Source organism: Myotis nattereri, assembly GCF_964212035.1.
Source record: "Myotis nattereri genome assembly, chromosome: 1".
Classification (NCBI taxonomy): Eukaryota; Metazoa; Chordata; class Mammalia; order Chiroptera; family Vespertilionidae; genus Myotis; species Myotis nattereri.
In genome coordinates, this window is record NC_138075.1 from 152,410,084 (window position 1) to 152,436,986 (window position 26,903).

At 51.3% G+C, this 26,903-nt stretch overlaps 2 protein-coding genes across 4 annotated transcripts in view; one reads left to right on the plus strand and one right to left on the minus strand.

Moving 5' to 3' along the window:
- Positions 1–15,248, plus strand: part of PFKP (phosphofructokinase, platelet) — a 61,917-nt gene extending 46,669 nt beyond the window's left edge. For both annotated transcript variants that reach the window (XM_081095626.1, XM_081095627.1), the window contains 8 exons: positions 973–1,060; positions 1,848–2,000; positions 9,080–9,244; positions 11,247–11,308; positions 11,675–11,786; positions 12,681–12,780; positions 14,651–14,753; positions 14,859–15,248. In XM_081095626.1, the coding sequence (XP_080951752.1) occupies positions 973–1,060; positions 1,848–2,000; positions 9,080–9,244; positions 11,247–11,308; positions 11,675–11,786; positions 12,681–12,780; positions 14,651–14,753; positions 14,859–15,003 (928 nt within the window). In that variant the 3' untranslated portion in view covers positions 15,004–15,248. The remainder of the gene's footprint in view (positions 1–972; positions 1,061–1,847; positions 2,001–9,079; positions 9,245–11,246; positions 11,309–11,674; positions 11,787–12,680; positions 12,781–14,650; positions 14,754–14,858) is intronic.
- Positions 15,249–16,287: 1,039 nt separating this feature from the next.
- PITRM1 (pitrilysin metallopeptidase 1) overlaps positions 16,288–26,903 on the minus strand; it is a 29,674-nt gene continuing 19,058 nt past the window's right edge. For both annotated transcript variants that reach the window (XM_081095602.1, XM_081095603.1), the window contains 13 exons: positions 26,584–26,700; positions 25,088–25,220; positions 23,754–23,874; positions 23,582–23,658; positions 23,176–23,341; positions 22,744–22,844; positions 21,342–21,462; positions 20,330–20,401; positions 19,696–19,808; positions 18,395–18,520; positions 17,332–17,477; positions 16,856–16,958; positions 16,288–16,777 (listed from right to left, as the gene is read on the minus strand). In XM_081095602.1, the coding sequence (XP_080951728.1) occupies positions 16,684–16,777; positions 16,856–16,958; positions 17,332–17,477; positions 18,395–18,520; positions 19,696–19,808; positions 20,330–20,401; positions 21,342–21,462; positions 22,744–22,844; positions 23,176–23,341; positions 23,582–23,658; positions 23,754–23,874; positions 25,088–25,220; positions 26,584–26,700 (1,490 nt within the window). In that variant the 3' untranslated portion in view covers positions 16,288–16,683. The remainder of the gene's footprint in view (positions 16,778–16,855; positions 16,959–17,331; positions 17,478–18,394; positions 18,521–19,695; positions 19,809–20,329; positions 20,402–21,341; positions 21,463–22,743; positions 22,845–23,175; positions 23,342–23,581; positions 23,659–23,753; positions 23,875–25,087; positions 25,221–26,583; positions 26,701–26,903) is intronic.

A 26,903-nucleotide genomic window follows, 5' to 3' on the forward strand; every position in this document is an offset into this window, starting at 1 on the left:
TGTGCTCCCAAGTCTCTCCTGGGCCCAGGGAGAGGAAGCCGAGGCCGGCAGGAACCCACCTCAGTGGAGGTGATGAGGATGAGGGACATCACTGAGCTGCAGGGACCGTGTGTAGACCACGGTCAGAGCAGGTGGACAGTGGCTTAGGGCCTGGGCACCGAGCTGAGTGGCACCCACACTGGAGGCCAGTCCCAACCTGTTTCTGAATCAGTAAGCCTCCGTTCCTCACCATAGCTGCTGGTAGCATATGCATTTTAACCAGGCACCGTTTGCTTTATGTGCCGTCCTGGCAAAGCTCTGGGTGAGCTGGCAGCCCCTCCTGACGATGCTTCGAGAGCTTTATCTTAGACACTGGGAGGACCCTTGCCGTGACGCGTGCCTGCTGGGTGCCCTGACTGCCCAGGCCTGGATGTGTTTGCCATGCAGCTTCTTCTTAGTCTGCCAACAGCAGGCACGGTGTCCTCCAGGCTGCAAATCGGAACGGCTGGGCCCGTGTTGGGGGGCTCTTGGGAAGAGTCTGTCATTTGTCTGACCTGGCTGTGTGTGAAACAGGTGATAAACGGGAGCGCAAATATGAGTGGGTGTAACTTTAAAGGAGATGAAGTTGGACAAAGTATAAAACTGGAAGTTTCCCTTTAAATGATATTTGTTGTGAATATTTGCAAGTTATTAGGGTTGTTTTTTTCTCATGAGGCTGCAGAATTCTTTTGAGGTGAAGCTCCTGGACAGCTGGGAAGCTTCTCCCTGTTTTCTTTTGAAAATACACTCCCTAGGGACTTGCTCCCTGGCCACCCCGCCATGGGTTGCTCCCCCACGCGGTTGCCCCCCAGCCACAGGGAGGAGGGAGCCAGCTCCCACTGCAGGTGCCTCCCAGTGCCACCCGGAGCCAGGGCAGGTGGCCCTCAGGGTGCTGGTGGTGCTTGGTCCACTCTGTGAGCCTGTCTGGCCTCATCTCTCCTGATCTGTTTTCAGGATCCTCCCCGGGAAGTACTTGGAAGACATTGCTGCACAGATGCGCACCCACAGCATCAACGCGCTGCTCATCATCGGGGGGTTTGAGGTACGTCACCGGCTCCGTTCCCGGTTGGCTCTTCCACCCCTAGGCTTGAGTGGTGGCCCGTGCCAGCTCCACCAAGCTCCCCACCAAACAGGGTCATAGCGCCCAGGCCCAACTGCCACTGGACAACTGTGAGGCAGCGCATAGCAGGTGGTGGGACTCACCCAGCGGGAGGCGACCCTGACTCTGGGAGGGGCCCGTCTGTCCTGTGAGTTCTGGTGCTTTCCAGGTCGACAGGAATGAGTCTCCCCCGAGGCTGCAGTCCATGGCCATCCAGAGAGGAAGGGGGTTATGTGGCCAGCTCATTTGTTTTATCCCATATTGGACTGTAGGCCTTAATTTTTTTTCCTTTTTAAAAAATAGATTTTCATTTATTTCAGAGAGGAAGGGAGATATGATAAGAGAGAATCATTGATCGGCTGCCTCCTGCACACCCCACTTGGGCATGTGCCCTGACCAGGAATTAAATGGTGACCTCCTGGTTCACAGGTCGATGTTCAACCACTGAGCCATGCCAGTCGGCATTTTTTTTTTTTCTATTCAACCAAGATCAGTTCCATGATAAACTTATGGTTTCCGTTCAAGAAAATGCAAGAGTCTTAATTACCAAGACACTTGCCAATGAGAGACTTGGTCTTACGTCTACATGACGACATCCCCTGGGCCCCTTGGTGCTTAAAGAGCTGCTTGTCCCTGTTGTGACCTTCATGTGTTTCCACGTTGACTTCCTAGTGGTCCTCGCGGTGCCCCACTTCTGCCCGCCCCCCAACTGTGCGCTCTTGTCTCACAGGGCTACCTGGGGCTGCTGGAACTGTCAGCCGCCCGGGGCAAGCACGAGGAGTTCTGTGTCCCCATGGTCATGGTTCCCGCCACCGTGTCCAACAACGTGCCGGGGTCTGATTTCAGCATTGGTGCCGACACCGCTCTGAACACCATCACTGACGTAAGTCTGTGTGGCAGCAAAGCCGGTGCCGCGGGCCCTCTCCGAGGGCGCTGACCGAGGTCGCCTGGCCCATTTTTATCTACCAGTGCACTAGAGACGCGAGCCAGGTCGGGGGCGTTGGTTTGTTTCCAGAAAAGTATTTTTTAAAAATCTGACCCTCTCTGATCCAGCTCCCAAAGATGTGTACCACGTCTTTCCCTGGGCTGCGCCAGCACCGTGTCCCTGCGGGACAGCATGGCAGCTCTGGCACTCGGCTGCAGTGCTTTGTAATTTGGACGATCATTCAAATTAGTTTTGTGGGGGTTTTTGGCTGAGCCCCATTTACTTTCAGCCGCTGTCACCTATCTGTGATGAGCCGGGGTCCGATGGCCCTGCTTTGATGTTTGAGGACAGAACCTGAGCGAAATATTTTGTAATTTTATTCACTGACCTGAACCTCCCTTTGGCGTTCATTATTCTTTTACCTGAGCCTGTCAGCATCATTCTTCGCATCGGAGATTGGGGATGTTAAGTTACATCTGTAGAATATTGGTGCTATTTAAGGTTTTGTTTTGTTTTTTGTTTTTGTTGTTTTGTTTTGTTAAATGGCAATAACATAGAAATGTATCCTTATTATTGTATTTGCAAGTCACACTTGGGAAATCCCATGTGAGTTTGCAGATCAGCATCTAACATAGAAAGCTTTTTTTAAAAAAAAAATTCAGTGCCTACATGTTTTCAGTAAATTCTGAAGTTTAGTTTTCCTTCTGAGACCTAGGTCTTGTGAACGATTTTCTACGATTTTTCCCCCCTTAAACCCATGGCATCCGTTTTGTTCCTAGTGCTGGTAAATAAAAAGAAATGCTTTTAAAATAAAATTCTCTGGTAAGTAATGCTTACTGCTTGTCTGAGAGCTTCCTAAACTTTCTGCGATCTTTTTACTAAAAAGCCCCGCCCTGTGTCGCCTGTCCCCGTGCTGGAGGCCCGCGCTGTGTGCGCCCCCAACTGCTTGCTGGCCCTGCTCCTGCTGCCTGTGACTCCCTGCTGCTTCCCCTGCTCCGACTAGTCCTCTCCTCGCAGATCTCCCAGCTGTGAACGCAAGGTCCTGTCTGTCCCCACGTGAACTCCACCTTTGCTTGTAGCGCTCTTTTCCCTGCCTTTGTTGGATTTTGAATCTGATTATGCTGAGCTTGTAGTTGAAGCAACTGGAATTAATTTTTCCTAACTGTTACCTAATCAGAACCCTGGTGGTCGGGGGTGGTGGGGTGTGGGGGGGGGGGTTGGGGGGTGGGATGGGCGGGGTTTGACCAGCGTCTCTGCCGGTCCTGCCAAGGCTGGCCTCTGTTCCTTGTGGTATCTGATACCCACTTTAGGCACCCACACAGGACTCTCCGGCTTTGTAATTCCAGGCTCCTCTGCTACAAAGAATCCCCCCCTGCCCCCAGATTATGAGGAAGTAATACTTACATGTATGTTGTTGAAAATGTGGAACCAGCCGTAGCCGGTTTGGCTCAGAGGATAGTGTCAGTCCGTGGACTGAAGGGTCCCGGTGTCAATTCCAATCACGGGCACATATCTAGGTTGTAGGCTTGATCCCCTGCCTTGATGACGGGCCAGGCCGCCTTTGCCAGGTGAGCCAGGTGGTCTCGGTGGTGCCACGGTTCTGGTTCTGGTTGGTGATCTGGGATGATGGGAAGTCAGGATGCCCGCCTGGTGGGCCCGCTCAGGGTACCCTGGGGCTGTACGGACCAAGGTATGGGCACAGTGTGTAGAAACTGCTGTTTCTTCCAGAGTTCTGTTTTGTTAAAGCCAAAATGAGGTTGAGTCCTCCTCAGGAGGTTTGGACTCAGGCCCAGAATGCCATAGGTGCTCAAGGTGAGAAACCCAGAGGGCCTCGGGTTATCAGCTGCTGTGTCTCTGCATATTGAGTCATCGTCCTCACAGCCATTCTCTCTTGCCAGCACTTAGCTCACAGGTGTGTCGCGGGAACCTGCTCTCAGTGCACTTACCCGTCAGAAAGGGGCCAGGTGTCCGGGCCAGAGCTGTGGCTTCGGGCTTTCCAATGGGTGCTGTCCACCCCAGAGCCAGACACTGTTCAGCCAGAACACAGTGCCGTGTGCTGAGCTCCGTGCAGCCCCTCAGGCCGCGGAGGCAGCCGCAGACACAGCCCTGCTGACAGCCGGAATTGTGAGGGAAGAGATCCAGGCTTGTTTCCCTATAAATCCATCCCGTTTCTTTTCTCGGAGTAGACAGCTCCAGTGTCGGGGTCACTTCATGCCATTGTCACGTGTCTCCCCTCGGACCCTGAGGCAACACAGGGAGGGGAGGGGGGCGCGGAGGTGATGACAGAGCAGCTGTCAGGCAGGTGAGTGACCCCCTCACCTTCCTCTTGGCTCCCTGGACTAAACCCCCGCAGGCCCACCATCCACTCACTCCCAGGCCACAGGTGACTCGTTTCAGAGAACCATGGGACAGCAGGGTCCCGGCCTGCCTCCCACGTGGCGTTCCTGCTGTGCACACTGGCCGCACGAGGGGGATACATAGCGACCATACAAGGGGCTGTTGGCCCACACATGTCCACCAAACGCTGGCTGTGTTGGAGCTCCGTGGACGCGGGGATGGTGGACAGTGGACCTACGTAGTAATGAACTGCTTTGTCCAACACTGGAGGCAGGTGATCCAAATCTCTGCATGTCCCCAAGAACACCTGGCTTTTTCGACATCAGAGCCAAACACTTTCTCCTTGGGGTCCCAGAGCGGCCTGGGGTTCGGGCTCCTCCATGCTGCTTGTGTAAGCACTGCAAAGGGCCATGCGGGGGCGGTCCCCCTGCACAGGGCAGAGGACAGGACATGGCCACGTGGTGGCCACCTCACTGATGGGGGTCATTTGCAGAGTCCTAATGGGCAGGGCCTTGCCCCACTCCCTGCGGAAAGTCCCCAGACTGGCCAGGCCCTAATTGGTTTGCCTCCCCGTGGAGATGCCTAGAAAGGCCAGCTGTTCACCCGCCACTAACCCCAACGCCACTTCGGCCCTGCTTTGCTGCCTCCTGCTTGCGTCCGTGCTGGGCAGTGAGCACCCTGCCAGGGCCAGCACCCCACACCCCCTGCACTGGTGGTCCCCGTGCCGAGGCCTGTGCCCGGCCCGGTCAGGTTGCCCTGCGCCCGCACAGCACTGGCCGCAGTTCTCTCCCCACTGACACGCACGAGGAGCTCGCCCGCCTGCGCATGGCAGGTGAGGCGCCAGCCGCCTGCCGGCCCCCTCACTGCTGCTTCAGGCTTCCCAGAGCTCAATCATGTTCGCGCAGGCACGGGGCAGCCACCAGGAGTTCTGCATCCCCATTTGCATCCTGCCTGCCACCATCAGCAACAGTGTCCCAGGCACAGACCTGAGCCTGGCCTGTGACACTGCCCTGGACTCGCTGGTGGAGGTAAGGACAACCCTGGGGCTGCTTCCCGGATGCCCTCCTCCCCGGGAGCACAGCCGCCGGGATGAACTCAAGTGGAAACTGAGAGGGGAGACCTGGCCAGCCTCCCGAATGAAGGAGCCACATTTATGATCACTCCCTTTTGTTCCATTAGTGGGAGGTTATATCACACTTTCCATGACAAGGCGGTTTTCCCACCTTCATCTCTGTAGATGCTCTGGCACCCCAGTTCCGTCCCTGGAATGATGCCCCTTCCCGAGCTCCAACCCGCCCGGTGCCCATTAGTGTCAGGCCCTGGTCATTGTCAGATGTGCGCGGCTGGTGAGTGGGCACAAGGCCTCTGCTGTGGGCGTGGTCCTCCCCCCACAGGGAGAGGAAAGCGGCCGAGCGGGGCCATGACGGTGACCGCCTGGCAGTGGCACCGGCACCTCCTTCAGACCATCATGTCTTGTGAAAGCTCTGACACTGTTTCAGGGCCCCGCTGAGTGGCACAGCCCCTCTGAGGCCGAATGAGGATGCGGGGAGAGGACAGGAAGGGCTGGCATTAGGCCCACTCCCCGGAGTTTCTTGCTCTCGAACTGATGGGCACATCTGAGCTTCTTGCTCCTTTTCTCACAAAGGTATGGCGGGAGGTGGGCTTGCCTTCCGCCTCCAGCAGTGGGATGGCCTCGATCCCAAGCCAGAGGCTCCAATGAGCCTTGCAGTTGCTGCTTTCAGGTAAAATTCTCTCATAGGCAGACCCTTAGAGCAGCCACTGGCCACCCCTGGAGAAGTCACTGGGTGCTGGTGGCTGCGGGTGCCCCCTTCACGCCTCTGCAGGCACCGTCGGCATCTCCCGCTGCCATCCCACTTCTGCCCTCAGCTGCACCTGCATGTCACCCAGCTTTGCCACCGGTGTGCGCTTTGCGGGGGGAACCCTCCTGGCCCTGGCCAGCCTGGTCTGGACCCCAAGTCCAGCCTACGCTCCTCCTCCTGGGAGCCCAAGTCATGGGAGGCCACCTCCTAGCCCGTTAACGGGACAGGACTGACAAATCCACAGAGTCCTTTCTATCTTGCCCCATTCCAAGTGCCACTTTATCCTTTCACATTCGACTTGCATTTTTATAAGCCCAGTGTGGCGCAACGTTAGCGGCATTGGACCTGTCACGTGGGGTTTTTCCTCCAGTGGGACGGGACTCAAAGATTTCTCTCGGAGAATCGTCTGTCAGCCGCTGGAGGGGGTCAAGGTTCACCAGAGGCCGGAGGGGCTGGTGGAGCTGGTGGGGCGTCCGGGCCAGGCGGGGGCATCTGCCCTCCCTGATTCCTTCCTCTCACCCAGAGCCAGCCCCTCCCCACCACGTGCCACCCCCTCACTTGTCAGGACTGCTTTTAGTAACTGAATGAGACTGGCTGGAATACCGTACTATTTTTAGAAGAAAGGAATTTGGACCCTCAGACACAACCAAGGTGATGCAGAAGGAGGAGTTAGGAACGGCGTGCCTAAGGTGCAAGCAGCAGCGGGGGGTGCTGGCCAGCGGCCACTGCTGACGCTGTGGCTCACAGAGAGCGGGGTCTTGCTCACGGCCAGGGCCACTAGGGCGCCTGACCTTTGTGGGTTGGTGCAGAGATGCACATGTTCCTACTGGCCTCACAGGGGAGCCGCTTTGTGGGCATGTTCTTCTGCCAGTCAGTGGCTGTAACCTGCTCCCAGCATCGGGGACAAGGATCTCCGCCTTAGGAGGCCTGCTGGGGGACCCCGCGACTCTGCAGCTCGGGGGGGGGGGGGGGCAGAACCTGGGCATCCGCCCATGTGGGCAGCCCTGTTCCATCCCAGCCCCCAGGATTCTTCTGAGACAGACTGTGCAGGGCAGTGTAAGTGCTGGGTGCTGCCTCAGAGCCCAGCACCGTGCAAGCACCCTCGGGTTCCGCCCTGGCCCTGGCCCTGGCCCTGCAGCAGGCGGGCCTTCAGGGGCCTGTCTGGTCCATCCCCCACCTGCGTCAGACAAGAATTGCCCTCAATGCTCTCTCCTCCTCCCATCACAGCTCCTAGAGATTACAAAGCATGTGCTGCCTCTGGAATAATTAGTTACTGTAATTAATTATTAGGGGAAGGTGAGGTTCCACCCAAGGAACTGACAGCCTAGTTAGGAGTGACAGCAACTGGCCCCGTGTGTGGAAATCAGAATGCTCTCACAGGTGACGCAAAGTACTCACGTGAAAATGTCCGAGTCGATATACTTTTGTGTACAAACCTCCTATTCTTGTCCCCAAAGATTCGTGACACCTGTCTCAGACCCACCACCCCCCAGCCCCCTGTGATTTCCCTGAAGATGCAGGATGGTTTAGTCCCAGGAGTCCGTGCCACAGCCTTCACTGGCTGATGGAAGGGTGGGATGCTTTGATTCCAGTCACTGCCAGATATGGACGGAGCCCCAATTGTGTCCCAGGCATATGAGCCCAGCCTGTGACCAGTGAGGGAGACAGCCCAGGTCAAATGATTATACAGAAGGTGCAGGAGGTGGGCTGAGGCGGGGTTTGTGAAGAAAGGCATGAGTCGGGGGAGCCTGCCTGGGAGCCGTCTCGTCCTGGCGGTCAGGCGGTTTTCCTGAGGGATGACACTCACGTCTGGGTCACGTTGACAAGGCAGGGAGGGGCTAACGCTGGCTCCTTTGCTCCCAGATGACCGAGAGGATTTCACTGGGCTGAGGCCAAGGTGTTGGCAGGCGTGCACCCTCCGTCGGCTCTGAGAGAACCTGTTCTGCTCTCCTGGCTCCTAGAGCTGCCCTTGTTGCGAGCGTGGCCTGTGATCCCTTCTCATTCGCGAGGCCTGCAGGCAGCATCTTGCTTCAGTGTGACCTGAACTGTCCCTGGTCAGCCCTCCCTCTGCGTACCTGGGGGCCATTATCCAGCCCACCACGGGCAGAGTGTGTGAGGGCCCCGGAGCAGGACAGCGCTGGAGTGGGCTGCCCTGGGGGGTCCGTAGGAAGGCTTTGAAATACTCGAGGAAGAAGGTGATGTGACTCAATGCTGGGGAAGGCAAGGGTTGCATCGGAGCGTTTCATAGACGGAACTGGTTAGAGGCTTGATAGGCTTGAGAAGAGAGGACAGCAGCCTGGTGGCAGCGTGTGGGTTTCTCTGTGTCCTGAAGAGGGTGATGGCTGACATTTCCTTAGGAGCCCTGCCATCCGTGTGTCTGGAAGATTCGTGGGGCCTTTGTCTAAGAGCCACCGTCCACCTCAGTAGAGGTGCCCTGGCGTAGGTTGAGGGTGATCAAACCCAAAGGTAATGGGGGGAGAGGAGGCTTCTATTTATTTATTTTAATTTTTTTATTGATTTTTAAAGAGAGAGGGACAGAGAGAGAAATATTGATGAGAGAGAAACATCATCGATTGGCTGCCTCCTGCACGTCCCCTACCGGGGATCAAGCCCGCAATCGGGGCATGTGCCCTGACTGGGAATTGAACCAGCGACCTTTTGGTTCATGGGTCGACCTCAACCACTGAACCACACTGGCCGGGCTTGGGGAGCCTTTTAGAAGAAAACCAAATAGAACTTCCTAGTGACTGAGGTCAAGACCGAGGCCGGCCGTCTCTGCCCCTGTGTGGCAGACACTCAGGACCTGCCGGGCTCTTGGCCGCTCCCGTCCCAGCACCGGCCGGCCACGTGCTGGAATGACCCGTCCTTCTCTGTGTCCAGACGTGCGACCGCATCAAGCAGTCCGCCAGCGGGACTAAGCGCCGCGTGTTCATCATTGAGACCATGGGCGGCTACTGCGGCTACCTGGCTAACATGGGGGCCCTGGCGGCCGGTGCGGACGCCGCCTACATCTTCGAGGAGCCCTTCGACATCCGAGACCTGCAGGTATGTGGTGTGCTTGTCTCCGAGTCCTTCAGTGCTGCCTTTGTTGTTGTTGTTTTTATTTATTTATTTTTTTATTGATTTCAGAGAGGATGGGAGAGGGAGAGAGAGATAGAAACATCAGTGATGAGAGGGAATCATTGATCGGCTGCCTCCTGTACGCCCCACACTGGGTATCAAGCCCACAACCTAGGCATGTGCCTTGACCAGGAATCAATCCTTGACCAGGAATCAATTCTGGTTCACAGATTGGTGCTCAACCACTGAGCCACTCCCCAACCCTGTTGTTTAGATGGTGCGATACACCAGGTCATAGGCACTTACAGTGACCTATCCCCCGCCCCAATCCAGGTTGTGTGCAGATGCACTGACTCTGTGCTAGAGCTCTATGGGCAGTGACAGCGTGAGCTCATGGGTCAGGCGGCTTCCACTCACTCACGATTGCGCAGTTCCCTCCACTGAGCAGCCACTGTTTCTGTAGCCATTTGACAAGGGCAGCTAGTGCTTCCCAGGATGAGCACTGGGCTCCCGAGGCTGCCGGTGCCTGTGGTCCAAGTGTGGGAAGGTCGCAGTGCTTAACCCCCTTCCTGGAGCCCAGTGGCCACAGGACAAGCAGCTCTGTCCACTGAAATGTGGGATTTAATGAGAGAACGCGTGGCACCTCCTGCCCTGTGTGGGACACAGCAGTGGACTTAATGCACTTGGTGGGCACTGCCAACTATAAACAAAATGGGAACCAGACTTACCTCCTGCCCTTCCCTGCAGCTCACTTCCTTGTTTTTTTCATTAACCGATTTTATTTTAGAGCAGTTTTCGGTTCACATTAGAGATTGCCCATATATACACAGGGCAGCCTGCTCACCCAGCACCCCTGCCAGAGTAGGACTGATGATGGAGTTGAGAGACCCACACTGACATGCCATCAGCATCCCACAGTCCCAGTAGGGTTGTCATGAGGGCTCACTCGGGTGTCCCTGCTGCTTTTAAATGTCACATCACGATGGCTATTCTTCCAAATGGATATGGGTCTCCCAGGGCTCCCAGCTTTCAGTGGAGGCTAGTGGGGCAAGCACAAGTTAGTTTGGTCGCTCAGCCCAGGCATGGGTTGGAGGTCAGCCTGTTCAGGACAGACATCGATCAGTAAACACAACTGAAATACACAAAAGCACAAATAAAACAACTTTGTAAAAGCTATGATTTTGTTACTTTTGTACCGAATAAATCAAGTAGAGAGATACTTGATGTTTTTACTTATCTGTGATTTTTTTTTTAAATCTTGACCTATGAATTTCTCTTCAACATTGAATTAAACATTTACACTTCACACACCTGCCTAAAGATCGTGCCTCACCATCCCATGCCATCGCTCTCGGCATGAAGTAGGTGCTAACAAATGTAGTGATGAATGGGATTTGCTTGTATGTATATATCTCATTTTTTGCATATTTTTCTCTCTCAAGATACAGTATTCCTTTCCTTAGGGAATTTGTGCACAAGTTTGAGTGTAGAAAAATTTCTCTTGGCCTGGAAATGCTCGCTAGGCAACCATATGTATGAGATTCTATATAAAGTGAGGTGACAGGTATTTTCCCCCAAGATAAAAAATATTGTCATGAAAATAGGTAAGAAGCAATAAAATAAATTTATAAGCTTAGTCAAGGACACAGAATACATGGATTAAGGTTTTAGGATGGAAACCTATTTTGGAAAGTGTTTCCCATGGAAGCTGAGCTCTACCCCCTACTTATGCCCAATAACATGACCTTGTTTGTAATCTTCACCGCAGGGCTTGTCACTACCTGATGTATTTTCCGAGATCAGACGAGATCGGGCGTGTTCAGGGTGGTATGGCCGTAGACTACCTGTTGTATTTTCTGTTGTGCTCGCCACCAAAATGTCAGCTCAGAGCAGTTGCTACGTTCAGCAGTTAGGGTTGCACGGTGCCTGGCACACAGTAGGTTGCTTAGTAGGTTTCCCGTGTGACTAACGTAGCATTCTTTCCCAGTCCAATGTGGAGCACCTGACAGAGAAGATGAAGACCTGCATTCAGAGGGGCCTTGTGATCAGGTAACAGATCTCAGTTCTCATCTAAGACCTGGCTTCTCAGAAATCACCCACTTTGCGATCTAAAATGGGTGGGTTGGGGGGGGGGGGCGGGCCCTGCTTCTCCACCACCATTCTGGGTCCTGCTGGGAGGACGCAGCGGAGATGCTGGGCTTGTGCGAAAAACTTGCATATACTCAAATGAGTGGAGGGTAATCTTTAAAAATTCATTTTTGCTTTGTAATTACTTAAACTACACCGCTGATATTTATAAAGAGAAGAAAATGTGTGCAGTCGTGCACGGGATCAGGACTGAGGCGGCTGTAACATCCTCTCAGTGACCGCGGGGCAGGCGCCCCCCCAGCCCTGAGCCCGTGCTTCCTGTTTCAGAAACGAGAACTGCAACGAGAACTACACCACCGACTTCATCTACCAGCTCTACTCCGAGGAGGGCAAAGGGGTGTTCGACTGTAGGAAGAACGTGCTGGGCCACATGCAGCAGGTAGGGCCGGCACCCCATCCCTCACGAGTGGCCCCAGTCCCGCAAATCAGAAAGGAGAGCTGTTAGTCATGTGACTTCCTTTTAGATGGATGATTAAAAACATCTGAACTATGTTCCAGTCCCAGTTAGAAGTCATACCAGATATCACCAGCTTTAGGAATTCCGTTGTGAAATTTGGGTAGATGGTCATCTTAAGGAAATGGTCAACTTTCATATAGGAATATCAATTAACTGGAAAACCTTATTCAAAGTATCTCATTCAATATTGGGCAAAAATAAGCATCCAAATAGGAACATCAGACTAGTGATACTTATTTGAGATTTGCACGGAATCAGAGCGAGGTGGAAAGAACCCCGGGCGCGCTCTGTAAGTGCCCCGGATGACAAGCAGGGTGGGTTGGAAGCACAGGCCCCGCCTCTGGACCGCACGCCTGTCTTGTCCCATCACCACTGACCCCTCCTGTGTCCTAGGAACTTCTAACTTTGGGCCCATTGTTCACATCCCTGGGTCCCCGAATCTCCTGAATCTATGACGCAATGCTAGGCAGGCGTGTATTTTGTGAAAGGAAACTGGGACCCCCTTCCCCATCCCAAAATAAGGTTAAGGAATCCTGAAAGAATATTGAAAATGATGCCGACCCGAAGGTGACGAAAGCGCTGTGGTACTTGCCTCACAGGCTCAGCCTCGTGGGCAGCAGTCACGGGCTTGCTTTTGTCTGGTCCCAACTATGCACAAGGAGGTAAAATTTAACAAAACAAACCTTCAAAGCCCGTATTTACAAACGTGATGTGAACTTTGTTGAAGAGTCATTTATTTTATTTCTACTTCATTTTTTAAAGTAAACAGCCAGGAAGGTGTGGTTGTTTAATGAACATGTAACTAACCACCCACAGGGAGGAGCGCCTTCCCCATTTGACAGAAACTTTGGAACCAAAATCTCCGCCCGGGCCATGCAGTGGATCACGGGGAAGCTGAAGGAAGCGCAAGGAAAAGGTGCCGAGGGCGGGGTGGCCTGTGCACATGACGCTTTCACTCTTACCAGATTCTATGGTGGCTAGATACGACATTCAAGGTTATGATCAGGTGTGAATGTGACGGATACGAAATGCTTTATTCCCGCTGGTTAGAGATGCGAGGCATCGGTCAACAGTGACACTCTTCTTAGTAAAACTGCTGTTCACGTGTGGGCTCCGCTGCAGGAGCCTATGATGTGATCTCTCCTTGTTTTCTCCCTTCGCCACCTGGACCACTTTGGACTGGCCCTGAAGATACTTTCAGATTTTCTCCTTGACTCATTCACGACTCCTTTTTAGAGCAGGCAGGGAAGGAGCAGAGGTATCCAGACTGTTTTCCCGTCCACCTAAGTGTGTGCTGCTCCCTTACTCCACCCTCCCCGCCCGTCAGCACAACCGCGGATGTGTAACCATCCCGCCACTTCCTTCAGACTTCACTGTCTGATCAAACCTTCCAGGGTGTTATTAGTCCCACTTTGAGTAGAGAATGCCTTCAATACTTTGGGACTACAAATTCTTAGTAACATTTAACTGAAGTCATTCATTCTTCCTGCTCTTTATTGCTTGCTCTTGGATACTCTGTTCACGACATACTTTTCAATCATGAAAGGATCTTACACACTTTTTGCATCATATGGCATGGTCATTTAAGTCTTAAATGCATTTCCTAGTGTTAAGCCCACTTTGCCTTCCTGGGGAACAACCCCCCAACCCCAGCTGGTCTGGGTTTTTGCTTCGGCCATTTCCTGCTCATCCTGTCCATCAGGTGCTAGGTCAGGCTTGTCCTAACTTTCTCAGTCGGGGGGTTCCTCCCAGAAATGATTTGTAAGATGTTTTCATTTTTCGATGTTAATAAACTCCAGACGCCTCCATCAACGCTTCTGTCGCTTTCTCTGTTTCTTTACTGTTTATAGAACTATCTGTGTTTTTTTGTCTGCTCATTTTTGTCGGTCTTTTTTTCATGTTTGTTTCTTGCATCCCTTTTGTAAGTTACGTTCTCTAGGAACTTTTCAAGTTCATCTAAATTTTCAAAAACGTTGCCATGAAGATTTTCATCATGTCCTCTTTTGTTTTTGATGCTTGTAGCCCTTCTGGTCCCATCACTGCAGGATTAGTTATTGTGCTGGTACCTGTAATTCCCGCCCCTACGTTTTCTTGACCAGTCTTCCCAGATCTGTGTGTTTGAGTGCATTTCCAGTGTTTGACTTACGCAAACACAGCGATGTAAAGTTTCAAACTAAATTCAGTCTTCAAAGAACTGGCTTTGATTTTTTTTTCTACTAATGTTTTTTACATTAACTTCTACTTTTATATTTCATCCCATAAAAATAAACCTGGATTTATTTTCTTCTTTTCACTGTCATCTAAGGAAGCTTACCTCACTAATTCCCAGCCGCTCACAGTACGTGCAGTCATGAGTGTACTTTCTTACTAGCATGGACCTGAACTCCTGCTGCAGTTTAAGCCCATCTTCCCAGCCCAGTACTTGGTGAGCTATGCATTCACCCCTTACTCCCCATGGGGTGTCTCACTGCCAAGCACAGCGAACAGCTCATCTCAGGGCTAATGTGGAGCGAGGGTGCCCCATCATCTCTGCCTCTTTCCCCGAATCTTAACGGGGACTCACAGGGTGTTCTCCGCCCACCTCGTCACAGCCGCAGGGATCCTGGGAGGCTGGCTTCTGCCCAGGGAGGATGTGAGAAGTCCCAATTCTTCAATCTCCTCACAGGATTCTGCTCCCTCCCGTCAGCAAACCTTCTCTGGCCACTTTGCTGGCCTCACTGGCCATTTCACCTGACCTTTCCACACAACCAAGCAGCCATTCTCAGGTCACTTTCTGTCCTTTATAGGAAGAAAGTTTGTAAACGATGATTCCGTCTGTGTGCTGGGAATATGCCAAAGAAACCTTCTTTTCCAGCCTGTGGCAGAGCTGAAGGAGAAGACAGACTTTGAGTAAGTAAACCTTACTGCAGGTAGAAGGAATGGGGACAAGAGTCAAGGACAGAGGGACGCCACTGTCACAGTCCCTGTTCTCATCCCTGCCCCTCTCATCCGCAGGCACAGAATTCCCAAAGAGCAGTGGTGGCTGAAGCTGCGGCCCCTCATGAAGATCCTGGCGAAGTACAAGGCCAGCTATGAGGTCTCTGACATGAGCCAGTTGGAGCACGTTCACACCGGCCCCGAGGAGCCTGCAGCCATCTAGGCGCCACTGCCCGCCAGCGATTCCTCGGACTTCCTGTTTACCGCCCATTTTTGTAACACGTATGTTATTTATCAGCACTTTATGTGAGTACTGTGGACGTTAATCCCCAATCACACAGCACCACGCTGTACCCTTCACATCCCCATTGGATCCTAAGCCTCCAGTGAGTTGTCTGCTGTGTCACACACTGTCTCCTGCTTTACCATGTGCATTCCCAGTGGAATTAAACATTTGGCTAAAACTCAGACCATGGTACTAAGTGCCTTCCATTTTTTTCAGTAGGCATTTAAACCTCAATCTGGGGGCAGCTACCAAAGGTTCGCAGGCAGTTTCTTGGGCAGGTGCTAGTCATGTATTTTTATAGGGATCAGTGAAGTGGGCTGCACGAAGCAGTCACAAAGGGAAAGGCAATGCTGTGACACACAGACCTGGGACATGGCAGGTGTGCAGAGAAGGCCCAGACCAGGACCCCAGGGGAGGTGACCAACTCCAGCCACACGGGCTCCTTTAAAAACACCATGAACACGTGCGTCGGGAAGGTGAGCTTCCACACTCGACCTCAGTCCTTCCGGTGCACTGAGGAGGGTAAGACATGTCACCTAGCGTCTGGAGGGAAAAGCATTTCTGCCTCTTCTCCAGCCTCTGCTCTCGTCTGGGGTGAGAGGAACCAGTTTGTCCACCAGCTGTGGGGGAAGGAGTCGTGCACAGCAGAGAAGGCGGATGATGAGAAATACGGGAAGACCACGCAAAAGGGCCAGTGTCCCAATAAAGCGAGTCACACAAATTCTGGGCTTCCCAGTGCACGTAAAAGTTATGTTTACACTACACTGTAGTCTACTAGGTGTGCGAGAGCAGTATGTCTAACTAAATGTACAGACCTTAACTAAAAAATACTTGATTGCTTAAAAATGCTAAGGATCATCCCAGCCTGCTGGAAAGGGTGTGAACAGCCCTACTGGGCGCAGTGGCCACTGAACTCGTCTGTGGAACGCGCAGCGCAGCACCTGCGCAACACAGAAGGCGCTCTGCCGGTGGCCGAGTTTAGGACGTGAGGATAAAATGAGTTCACTTTCTGTCTGAAAAAAGTAAAGTGAGCAACAGATGAGACAGAGCCCTTCAGTAAAGACAAAATGGGAACAAGTTAATGCTTATTAACACCAAACACACCAGTTCTCGAAAGGGATCTCATCAGGCTGCCTTGCTGAGGGTGTGTCTGTCCAGAATTTCCCCCAGGTCCTTGGTGTGACCACACTTTTTTATAAACGATGTTGGCATACCTTTGTTCACTTATTCATTTCACTCATTTTTTTATTAGAGGTCCTAAGAACTACTTAGCAAAATGTCATTTAAAATGACTAAAGCACAGGTAGGTCAGAGTTGCCTTTTATTTTAAGTATTTAAATAAATGTTCTATCATTATCAAAGTCTTACAACAGTTGTGCATCTCTGGCATTTAATACATGATTATTTCCATTTCTTCATGATCACCCACTTCTTTAAGACAGAAGAGTTTGGGGATGACCTGACAGGCAAGTACATACATACCTTTGGCAACATTTTAAGATTAATAAATGAGGAAGATATTTGGGAAAAACCTTCCAAATTAAACTTGGCTTGGCTTGCTTCTCTGGGGCCTGTGAGCCATGTTAGCCACGTCCCGAGCACAGCCACAGCTCCTTGTCATCTGATGATCCAGGAAGGGTCCTTGGCGATCTTCGTGTTCTCTGGTCCCAGCAGAGCCAGCCCGTGGGTGCTCCTCCCGACACCGAGGTACCTGAAAAGGCGGGGGTCAGGACTGTTTCCACATCAGCCGCCCACAGGTTCACACTTCAGGCCACGTGACCGTACTCACTTGTTGCTCACGTCAATGAGACCTTCGCGGTGGACAGCAAAGAGCTGTTCCCTGTGCGCTTGCTTCAGCTCATCTGAGAGGCCGTATAGGAAGTGGTCCAGCCCTGAAGGAACACAGGTGACTGGGGAAGCTGGCAGGGACAGCCTGTGGCAGCTGACCGTTCCACAGACCCTGCTCCTAGGTGGCTGACCCTGACCCAGGCCCCTTTGGGGAAGAGGATGGAGATGAGTGAGGGCCGAGTCAGGATGGTCTCTGCCCCTGCCCAGGGCACTGGCAGTCACTGAAGCTCTGAGATGGTGAAATGCGACCCCTTTCAAGCAGCCAACCGAGATGCTCATTCTCAAGGTGGACACTGGTGTGTCACAAAGAGGCGGCGGCGGGGGGTGAGGTGAGATGGGTACACATCTCGGGAACTCAGCCTGGAGTTGTCTGGTCGCACCATCCATCCAGGTGCTGGTGTTTTCTACTCCACGTACCTTTGTCCGAAGGAGCCACAGGAGCGTCCACAGCAGAGAACACGGAGAGCTTGGCCTCGTCAATGTCCTGCTGTGAGAACTTCCCAGACTTGGCCCAGTCCACAGCCTTCGCAAAAGACTGGAGTGTTTCTGTGGAACGTGGATCCCTGGGAGAGCCGTAGAGTTAGTTACTCACATTTACCACAAAAAAAATAAGCAATAATCACATGCTGACTTCACAGCTTCAACACTTTACAGCTATTAACTTTATGCTTAGTCCAAAAATCAACACTCTGGAAATTTAAACCTGGCCACAGGCCATCTGACCCTCTCCCTGCCCTTGAAGATGGGGTCTGTTCACCCAGCCTCACACCAGGTTACTAAATGCACCCACTGCGACTTCCTTGGGAGGAAATGTCGGACTGAATGAAAGACTCATGGAAAAACGCTAAGAAAGGTTAAATGAAAACGCTCTTTCCAAAGGACACACTCAGAATAGTTGAATAATCACCCAATCTGGGCCGATCCTGGAGCCTCGGCACCGTCTCGGTGGGAAGGGCTGCAGAGGCCTTTGCCCAAAACTACGGACTACAGGGGCCAGGAGACAGGGGGCCTTAGGTGGTGGTTTCTGTGCTGCAGCTCCCAGCCCAGCCACTAGGAAATGTTCAGAAGTTGCAGCAGTTGGGGGTAAAGAGTAGTGCCTCAGAGGCACACAGAGTCTTTTCCCTAGAATATTCAGGCAGAGAAAGTTAAATGGGCAAAAGCAGTCAGGGGAGCCAGGAGCCCAGCCTCTACAATTCCATCAGCCAGAACACTGCTCAGGTCACCTTCTACTGAAATATGCTTGTCGCCAAAGTGCCAGGATTCACTTAAGGCACAAAGTTTCCTGTTCCCTCTTGCTGTCCCTAAAACCGAAAGGACAGTGCTGGGTGTGGTTAAGTGCCGAAGAGGTGGGGAAAGTGGGAGCAATTGTTTCTAACGCTCACCCCAATGTCTGAGGTATGATATTGATGATTTTGAGCCAGTGACTGTCAGTGACATGACATTGTGTCCACATGTATGAGATGGTCAGAGAAAAGCTCACCTATATGAATAAAAGGTGAATATTCCATTATGACTGAGTTTAGCGCCTCCACCGTAGGCACCACCTTTTTCTCGAATTTCTGTGTGCAAGAATTTTGCAGTCATCAAACGTGCCAGGATCTTCAGACTGAAATAAATGATTAAGAATGCAAATTAAAAACATGGCTGGCAAGGAAGTAATTTTTAAAAATGTCAGGTGTATAATTAGGTGAAGACAAAAATAAAGCAGTGGCTTAAATGACGGGTGGGAGTGGACACACCTTCCCACACACTTCTAGCTCCCTCTTAACCTCTTCCCACCAACAGGCAGCACGTTAAAGCTGCAGCCACAACTCGGACATCAGTGTGAGTGTGTGCATGTGCACATGGAAGGCTCTTGATTAACTTTCCACAGGCATCTTCCCTAGGGTTTCCCTTGGTTGGAGTGTGCGTTTTCTATGTTCCCACTAACTTCCATTATGAATGCTAACAGCTGATGCCCTGGAAGGAAAAGGATGGTCTGGAAAGCACCTTCCCAGGGCACAGTGAGCCGGGCCACACCGTGACTGCCATCCGCATGAGTCCAGGCGGCCCTGCTCTGTGTGAGCACTCGGCCCAGCAGGGGACACAGACTGGTGAGAAGCTGAAGGGAGAAGCATGTTCCTAAAGACGGGGCAGGGTGGCTGTGCCGCCCTCACGGGCGGGCTCCACTCTGCCCACAGGGGTTTACCCTCCACGTGTTTTTCTTTAGAAACTTCTATTACTTCTATGTTACCTAATGAACACATATTCACTGTTGGAAAATTATAAAATACAAAAAGAGGCAAAAGAGATCAATAATCCCACTACCCACAGATACCTCCTGTAACATTTTCATTGTCTCACTACATCTTTCTAGTCATCGAAATGCACATTCCCACCCTGATGGCCTAGCACACAGAGCGTGCCCGTTTCCTACAGATACAGAAATAAATGGACAGAAACGCTGAGCAATGTGACTCATTTTCTCTGTGCACTTCTGGAGCCGGGGCAGCTGCCCGTTTCCTACAGATACGGGAATAAACGGACAGAATCGCTGAGCAATGTGACTCATTTTCTCTGTGCACTTCTGGAGCCGGGGCAGCTGCCCGTTTCCTACGGATACGGAAATAAATGGACAGAATCGCTGAGCAATGTGACTCATTTTCTCTGTGCACTTCTGGAGCCGGGGCAGCCGCGTGTTTCTGAGTCTCTCGGACCCACCACATTTCTCTCCCCGACTCTCCTCTCTGTGGCCACCCCCCCTCCTTGGAGTCGCGGTTTCCTTGCCCGCCTCGTTTGTACCTGGCATGGTCAGGGTGCGTGTAGGGGGCAGTTCTGACACATTCACCGACGTAGTTCACGGGGAACGGAAGCAGGAAGTGTGTCTTCATCTGGCAGGGCGTGAAAGTGGGCTCCTGCAGAGGGAAGGGAAGGCCCGGTCAGGCTGCGTCATGGGGAGTGGCCCACGGGTGCTTCCTGTACAGGTGCCACCTGGACTTCTGAATGCCCTACTTCCTGTGGGCATCACCAGCCATGGTCTCATCTGAGAGCAAAGCACTGATGATCAAAACACGCCACACAACCACAATGAAACAGCTCGTTCTACGTCATTTCTGTCGGTCACTGACTGTGCAAGCTTTCCTTTCCTTTCCATTTCTCTCCAGGAACACAGTCAGTTGCTCTCTCTGTGATGAGCCAAACCCAATGCCCAGTTGGTGAATTAACATTGACTCGGCAGTCAAGTTAAAATGGAGGCATGGTGATGAGACCATGTGGAGGCACAGAGGTCTTCATGGGCACCAGGACAAGAGACAGGACTCCCTGGTCGTGCGTGCCAGCAGTGAGGGACTGACTGGCAACCTGGAATGGGCCGGCAGCCTATCCAGAGTCGAACTGGGCCGGCTGGTTCTGAAATGACAGGGCTGTGTTCACTTACTGTGATCATCTTTCTGATGACTTGGCATCCACTAACATGTGCGCTTCCTCCACATCCGTTAGGCACAGCTTTCTGAAAGTGTTTCCAAGAGGAATGAGAACAATCCTAAACTCACTTCAAATAGCTAAGATGATACATTCCAGAAAACTCATAGAGCTATTAACAAGTGTTAGGGCGCATTTGCTTTTGTGTTTTAAACAACGTTTTAACTACATAGATTTCTATGGATTTTCAGATGGTCTGGGAGCCGAGGCACCACACCCCTTCAGCTGGGACTCTTAGAAGGTAGGGGGGCAGGTCCATTCGGGGATGAGGGATGCATGGACATAACCAAGGGGAAAGCGAAAGTTCATCCTCTGTAGAATGTGCATATTGTCAGCCTTGTGCATGAGGAGTGAGGCTTCTCTGCTGACCCAGGTGAGCGAGATTAGAGCCACTCTGGAAGTTAATCAAATGCCTAGCGCTTACTAGATGTGATTACCTGCAGCAGTTCTCAACCTGTGGGTCACGACCCCTTTGGCGATCGAACTATCCTTTCACAGGGGTCGCCTAAGACCATCCTGCATATCAGATATTTACATTACGATTCATAACAGTAGCAACATTACAGTTATGAAATAGCAACGAAAGTAATTTTATGGTTGGGTCACAACATGAGAAACTGTACTTAAAGGGCCAGAAGGTTGAGAACCACTGACCGACAGCCTACAGTGCATTGCTGAGTCGGGGGAAAGCCTCTAGCTGCAGCCGGACCGGCCTCCTCAGGGCACCATTTTTGGCTGTTCTTCCAAGAGCATATCTCAGACCCCAGTGTCCTGCCTCATCAGGAGAGTGTGCCCAAGCGCTCCAGGGACAATAGGAGCACAGGGTCCAAGGCCAAATTAGAGGGTTTGAACTCACTTCTAACTGGGTCAGCCCTGGGCCGCACCCAACCTAGTCTCATCAGCAATGCGGACGCCAGCGCCCGCACACAGGACAGTCTGGCACGCGCCTTCCCTGAGAGGGCTCTCACCTCCACCACGTGCGGGCGCACCGGCTTCCGCTCCTTCTTGCTTCGCCCCACGCTTCTGAGGAAGTCTCCCACTGCCCGTTCCGTCTGCGACAGCTGCTGCGGGGTCGCATTCACTGCACATCTGTTTAAAAAATCACGTATGAACAGGAAACCCTTACTACATCTAGTATAAATAACAATAAAAAGGAGACAGTATATTGTTTTTGTATAAACTAATGCTCAAAAATATTAAAAAGAAACAGTAGCCAAATATGGAAATATCACAGTTTGATACTTCACCACAATGCTTTCAAGTAATCAGAAAGCCTGTCTTATCTTTCAATGGCTCACAGCTAATACAGTTGTCAAGATGAAAGACAGCGGTTCTGACTCTAGATATTGTTTCCCTGAAGCTGCCAACACCTTCACACGTCACTGTCATAGACTGGAAACTGCGATTCCTGTCTAGAAGGGAAGTCAACAGTTTGCAGGTGTAAACTGGACATTAAAGTAGGAAATTGTAAGTTGCCACCTATTCTCTCAAAAATGTATTTTTATGTAACCCTTCCAAATTCTACAGAATCACAGATAATACTATGAGTTATTGGAACTATATAGTAAATTGACAATCTATTTTTCTTCTTTTGGCCCTGAATCCTAAATTTATTTCAGTTAAATTACACACCATTATAGTAGTTAACTATATTCCAGGCACTATACTGACTGCAATGCACTCTTTTCTTTTTTGCCATAAATCTTGAAAGTATTGTTTTATGGAGGAGGAAACAGAAGGTCCAAGTGGTTAGCTGCCTAAGGCACTATGGGTACAAGTGTCCGTGCTGGCCTGAAACTGGCAGTCAGTTCTGCCCAGGGCAAGGCCCTCACCAAGCTTAGACTCCCCTCCTGCCACCCAGATTGTCTGGAGAAACCTCCTGGTGAGTCCAAGAAACTGACGGGGAAGGTCCTGGAACTCTCCATGTAGAGCTACAATCTAACCTAAATCCGTGTCACTGATAACACAACATGTCAATCATTTTGACATTCTGCTCACGCTCACAAACCTGTGGGCTTCAGGCCAACTGTATGTGGACGGCTCTGCTCCTAGGTATTCCTAAACTATCGTGTCATAATTAATCTCACAAGAACTTTGCATTTTTACTCTGGTCTTGAGCAAGCTAACTGCACTGGGTCTCACGGACAGCTCATTTACAGAACACGTGCTGTTTACTTTTAAGAGCATTACGACTAAATATTTGCAGTAAATCCACCACACAGTTCTTCCCATATGAAATTTCTTAATTAGAACACTGAAGTCTAGAACCAATTCTATAACCTACACCTTCACTTGAAGAGCATCTCCACGCTACACTCAATGAAACTGGATGCCTCATTACTATCTTTGCTCAGAACCACAAACCCCTACCTCATATTGTTGCAGTTTAATAAATGCTTCTTGATGCGCGGGAGCTTTCTCAGGATGGGGCTGATGTCTGTCATTTCTGCGATTCTCTTCATCAACCTCACCTAAGCCAAAGGAATCAGCACATAGAGCAGACACCCCGAGCAGAGCAGGGAGCTACTGGGGCAGAGCAGGGACCAGACACTCCTCCCTAGTCTGGAAACCAGACAGATGCCCGATAGGGGAACCATGATGCTGTGACTGTGCCAGATGCACCTGCCTGCCCTGGGGAGGGGTGGGAATGGGGGGAAGAGAGAGGAGGGTAGTTCCTCATGAAATTTGGTCAGTTAGAGAGTTAGCTTTTCTGAGATATAAATAATTTGGTACCAGGTAATTTTGTTAACTCTGCAAGACCTGGCTAACCCGGAATACCCAATGGTCCCCTCTGCATATCACCTGGTCCATCCCATTGAAGGTCTCCTGCAGGTCCCCCGCAGGCGTCAGGGTCCTGCTGGCTCTGATGGATGCATAGAGGTGGCCCGAGTCTGGAACTCCGTTGGACAGCTCTTGAGCAGTCATCTTAACCAACACTTTGAAGTGTTCTTCTTCCTCAAAGCATGGGCTATGGACAGGAAGAGTATGCTAAGTTTCTGGAGCCCCCTCAGTTCCCATTCAATAGCATGGAGAATGTGTAAGTTTTCAGACAATGTACACATCCTGAGAAATTTTACAAGTCCATAGGAATTACAAGTGGAATTAGGCTCTGAAATCAAGCCACCAGAGAGTAAAACCTCCCTTTAGCACACTTCAGACCAGCCCTGTGATACGGCCACAGCATTAACATATCTGCAAATCAAGTTACCTGTTAAATATTTCACTCCACAGGTGCATCATGTCTGGTAGGTTTCTCTCGAGGCAGAAAGATGAAAAAAATACACCCTAAACCAGTAAAGAAAAGAAATTATTTAAAAGAAAAAAAGAGACACCAGAGAAACCAACCTTTGAACACCCTGTGATGGAGAAACAAATGGTACCTGCTCATAGGTGTCCAGGTGGGAGTCGTCAGGGAGCACATGGGGAGACGCGGTCATCCCACCCGTCTTCAGCTCTATCTGCTGAGCCTGCTCCCTGTAGTCGAGGACTCCACAGCCCAGCCTGTGAACAGCAGGGAGTTCCCTAATCACCAATGTGATCTAGGCCCCATCACCTTGAATTACAAGCTCGGCTCAATCCAAGCTTGTACAAACTTCTTACACCTCAAATGTACATGCAGGCTGAGTCGTCACGCGCCCTCTCCCCAGGAGAAACCGGGTCTCCCGTTCAGGGGGTCACTCAGCACTGTCCAGTCCACCAGACACCCACTATCCAGCACTAACGTAAAATGCTGAGCTGCGCTCCCAGTGCTACGCTTTCAAATGTTCACTGTGTCTTTCCTACTCTGTTCTTCCAAAACATCCGACAGACTATCTGTTCAAATATTTGGTAGTGTTGGGGGTGAAATTTAAAAACTAAGCCTTTCTGCATTTTTAAGAAAAGCTGAAGTCATCACTACACTGATGTTGCTTTTGGTAGAAACATTCTAACTGCTGTTCCTACTGAGAGAAGTAATGTAAGCCAAGAGACACTGTGAGGTTTTTCTAAAATGACCACAGCCATAAAAGGACAGAGATGGAACCATATTTTTTAAAAGGGCAGGGAACTGTGCAGTCACTCTGCAGGGCATTTAGCTCCTGTGCATACAGGACACAGGGCCCAGCCATTTACTGCAGTGATTTCCCTTCGAAGCCTCTATGTACCTGGATTATAGGAAGGGAACCCAGCTGACAGCTCCCATCACCTCCCACTCAGCCCGCCCCCCTCAGCCTCCGAGTGCCAGCAGAGGAACAGGGACACAGGACAGACATGCAGCAGTGCTGTGCCTGCCTGTGCTCTCAAATCTGCTCAGGCATCTGCTCACCGAGGATGACAGGACCACAAAACCAGCGCAGACAAGGGCATATGGCATGGCGGCTCAAGGACATCCCAGGCCCACATGTCAGACTTAATTATTTACATTTTCTGATGCAAAACCATCATTCTTTTCACAATCTTAAAGAGCTTAGTTGCTGAGGTAGATATTTTGAAAATCTGACTTATACCCAAGGCTTATAAATATTTAGTGTGCTATATTTTAGTAAGGAAATATGATTTTCATAAGAAAAATCTCAACAAATATTGAACCCTTTATACCCTGTAACAATGCTATGGATTATGAAAGACAAATGATTCACTAAAAAGTAGATTATGAATGCATTAAAACAAAACGAACACAGAGAATATCCACCAATGAAATACACAAACGCGTGCTGAGTGTGCAAACGTGTCTTACTTAGTGAGGACGCTGCAGAAGAGCGGCACGTAGGGCCGGAGCTCCTCGGGCAGGGTGTTGAGGCTGCAGAAGGCCCGGAAGTAGACCACGCCATTGGTGGGCTGGGCGCAGTATTGCACAGGGACGTCTCCGGCTGGAGAAAGAGGTGTTTAACTTCCGAAGTTTTACCATCACACTTGTAATCATACAGTCACTGTTTAATATTTTTAAAATGGTAGTGCTTTTCAAGGATGGAGGTTTACAATTTATATCAGCAAAGAAATACTACTCATTTGCTATAATTCAGACAAATGTCCCTACTGTACTTTTATATGGTAAAATTTAAACCGTCTTTAACGCTAAAGTGCTCCTTGCTTTTTGAAGAATCAGTAGAGAGAAGCAGTGTGCTTCGGGTCAACAAATGCCCTGGCCTTCAAGCTGGACCCTGCTGGCGTCTGTGCGCCTCACCTCCTTACTCAGCGTGGACTGTCATTCCTGCAACACAGACCCCACTCTTCACCCAGCCCAGATGCCTCTCATCCTAACAAGTCCCTCCCCAGGACCTGACAGCCCCACCATGAAGCCCCCGGCACCGCCGGTCCCAAGTTCCCCAGGGGGACGTTCTGTGTTCTCTTTCCACATCCCTAGCACAGTGCCCTAAACCAGCAGAGGAACTAAGGCACTCACTGGTGACTGACCTGTCCCCACCAATTCTGGTAACCATCCCTTAATGACTTTCAGTGATAAACACAACCTGGGGGGGATTAGATCAGTGGGATGTTAACCCGCTTTCCGGAAGACAGGATCTCCTTTGCATGTGCACATGCACACAAAGACTCAGACGTGGTCAACAGGACAGGCCCCGTTACAGACAGAGGGCCAGTGACAGCGCTTCACGGAAGTCAACGTGACGCTCAAACACGCTCTACACCCCTACACTGGCGGAGACAAGTCCAAGTGCAAGGCTGTCGTCAGAATTCCCTCAGGACAGAGCAATGAAGTCACGTCTTGCCATAGGAAGCTGAATATCTACTCCGACAGGGAACGCTGGGCCAGAGAGGCCTCTGTGCTTCCAACCAGAAGCTGCTGACAGACCAGGGAGGAAACTCCAGGATGAAACTCGAGATGCCAGGGGCCTGCAACTCCTGTTGGCTCCCCACACCTTGACACAAGGCGCTGTGCGGCGTTTCCCGTCCCTCCACACTAGGCTGTCCCCTGGCCTAGATTGCCGGCTGAGCTGGAGAGCGTGATGGTGGGGACTCAAAGGCTGCCTGAGCCCTTTAAGACCTGCATCTAATGCAGCACAGCATCACTCACTCTCTCCTGACTCCAGAGGCTAGGAACAGAGCCCACCACCCCCACTGGGAGGCAAGGATAGGCTCCTCCTGGGTAGAGAAGTCTGTCGTCACTGAGCGGTAACAGCACCCAGGAAAGCATTAAGAGCAGGACTACAGAGTCATAGGGGTGCTCCCATGGTTCACATGGCCCGAGCACCATGCCGGCCAGAGCTCACTGACCTGCCAGGGCCACCGCCAGCTCAGTGAACGGGATTCTGGGCTCAATGTCTGACACCTTCAGCGCCGGCAGACACGAGGCATCCTGAGCTTTGCTTTGCTGAGTCTGTAATTCTAAACCTAGGGAGGAAGAAGAGGGGAGGGGGGGAATGTATGAACATTTAGGAAGATAATAACCGAAAGATCTTTTGTAATTCATCTCTTCTGTCACTAATTCGCACCCACCCTTGCCGAGTGCTGGGGTGTGAGCACTGCCAGGCCAAAGTGAAGCAGACACAGGAGCATAAGCACTGCAGGTGGCTCTTCCCTAATCCTCACTCTCA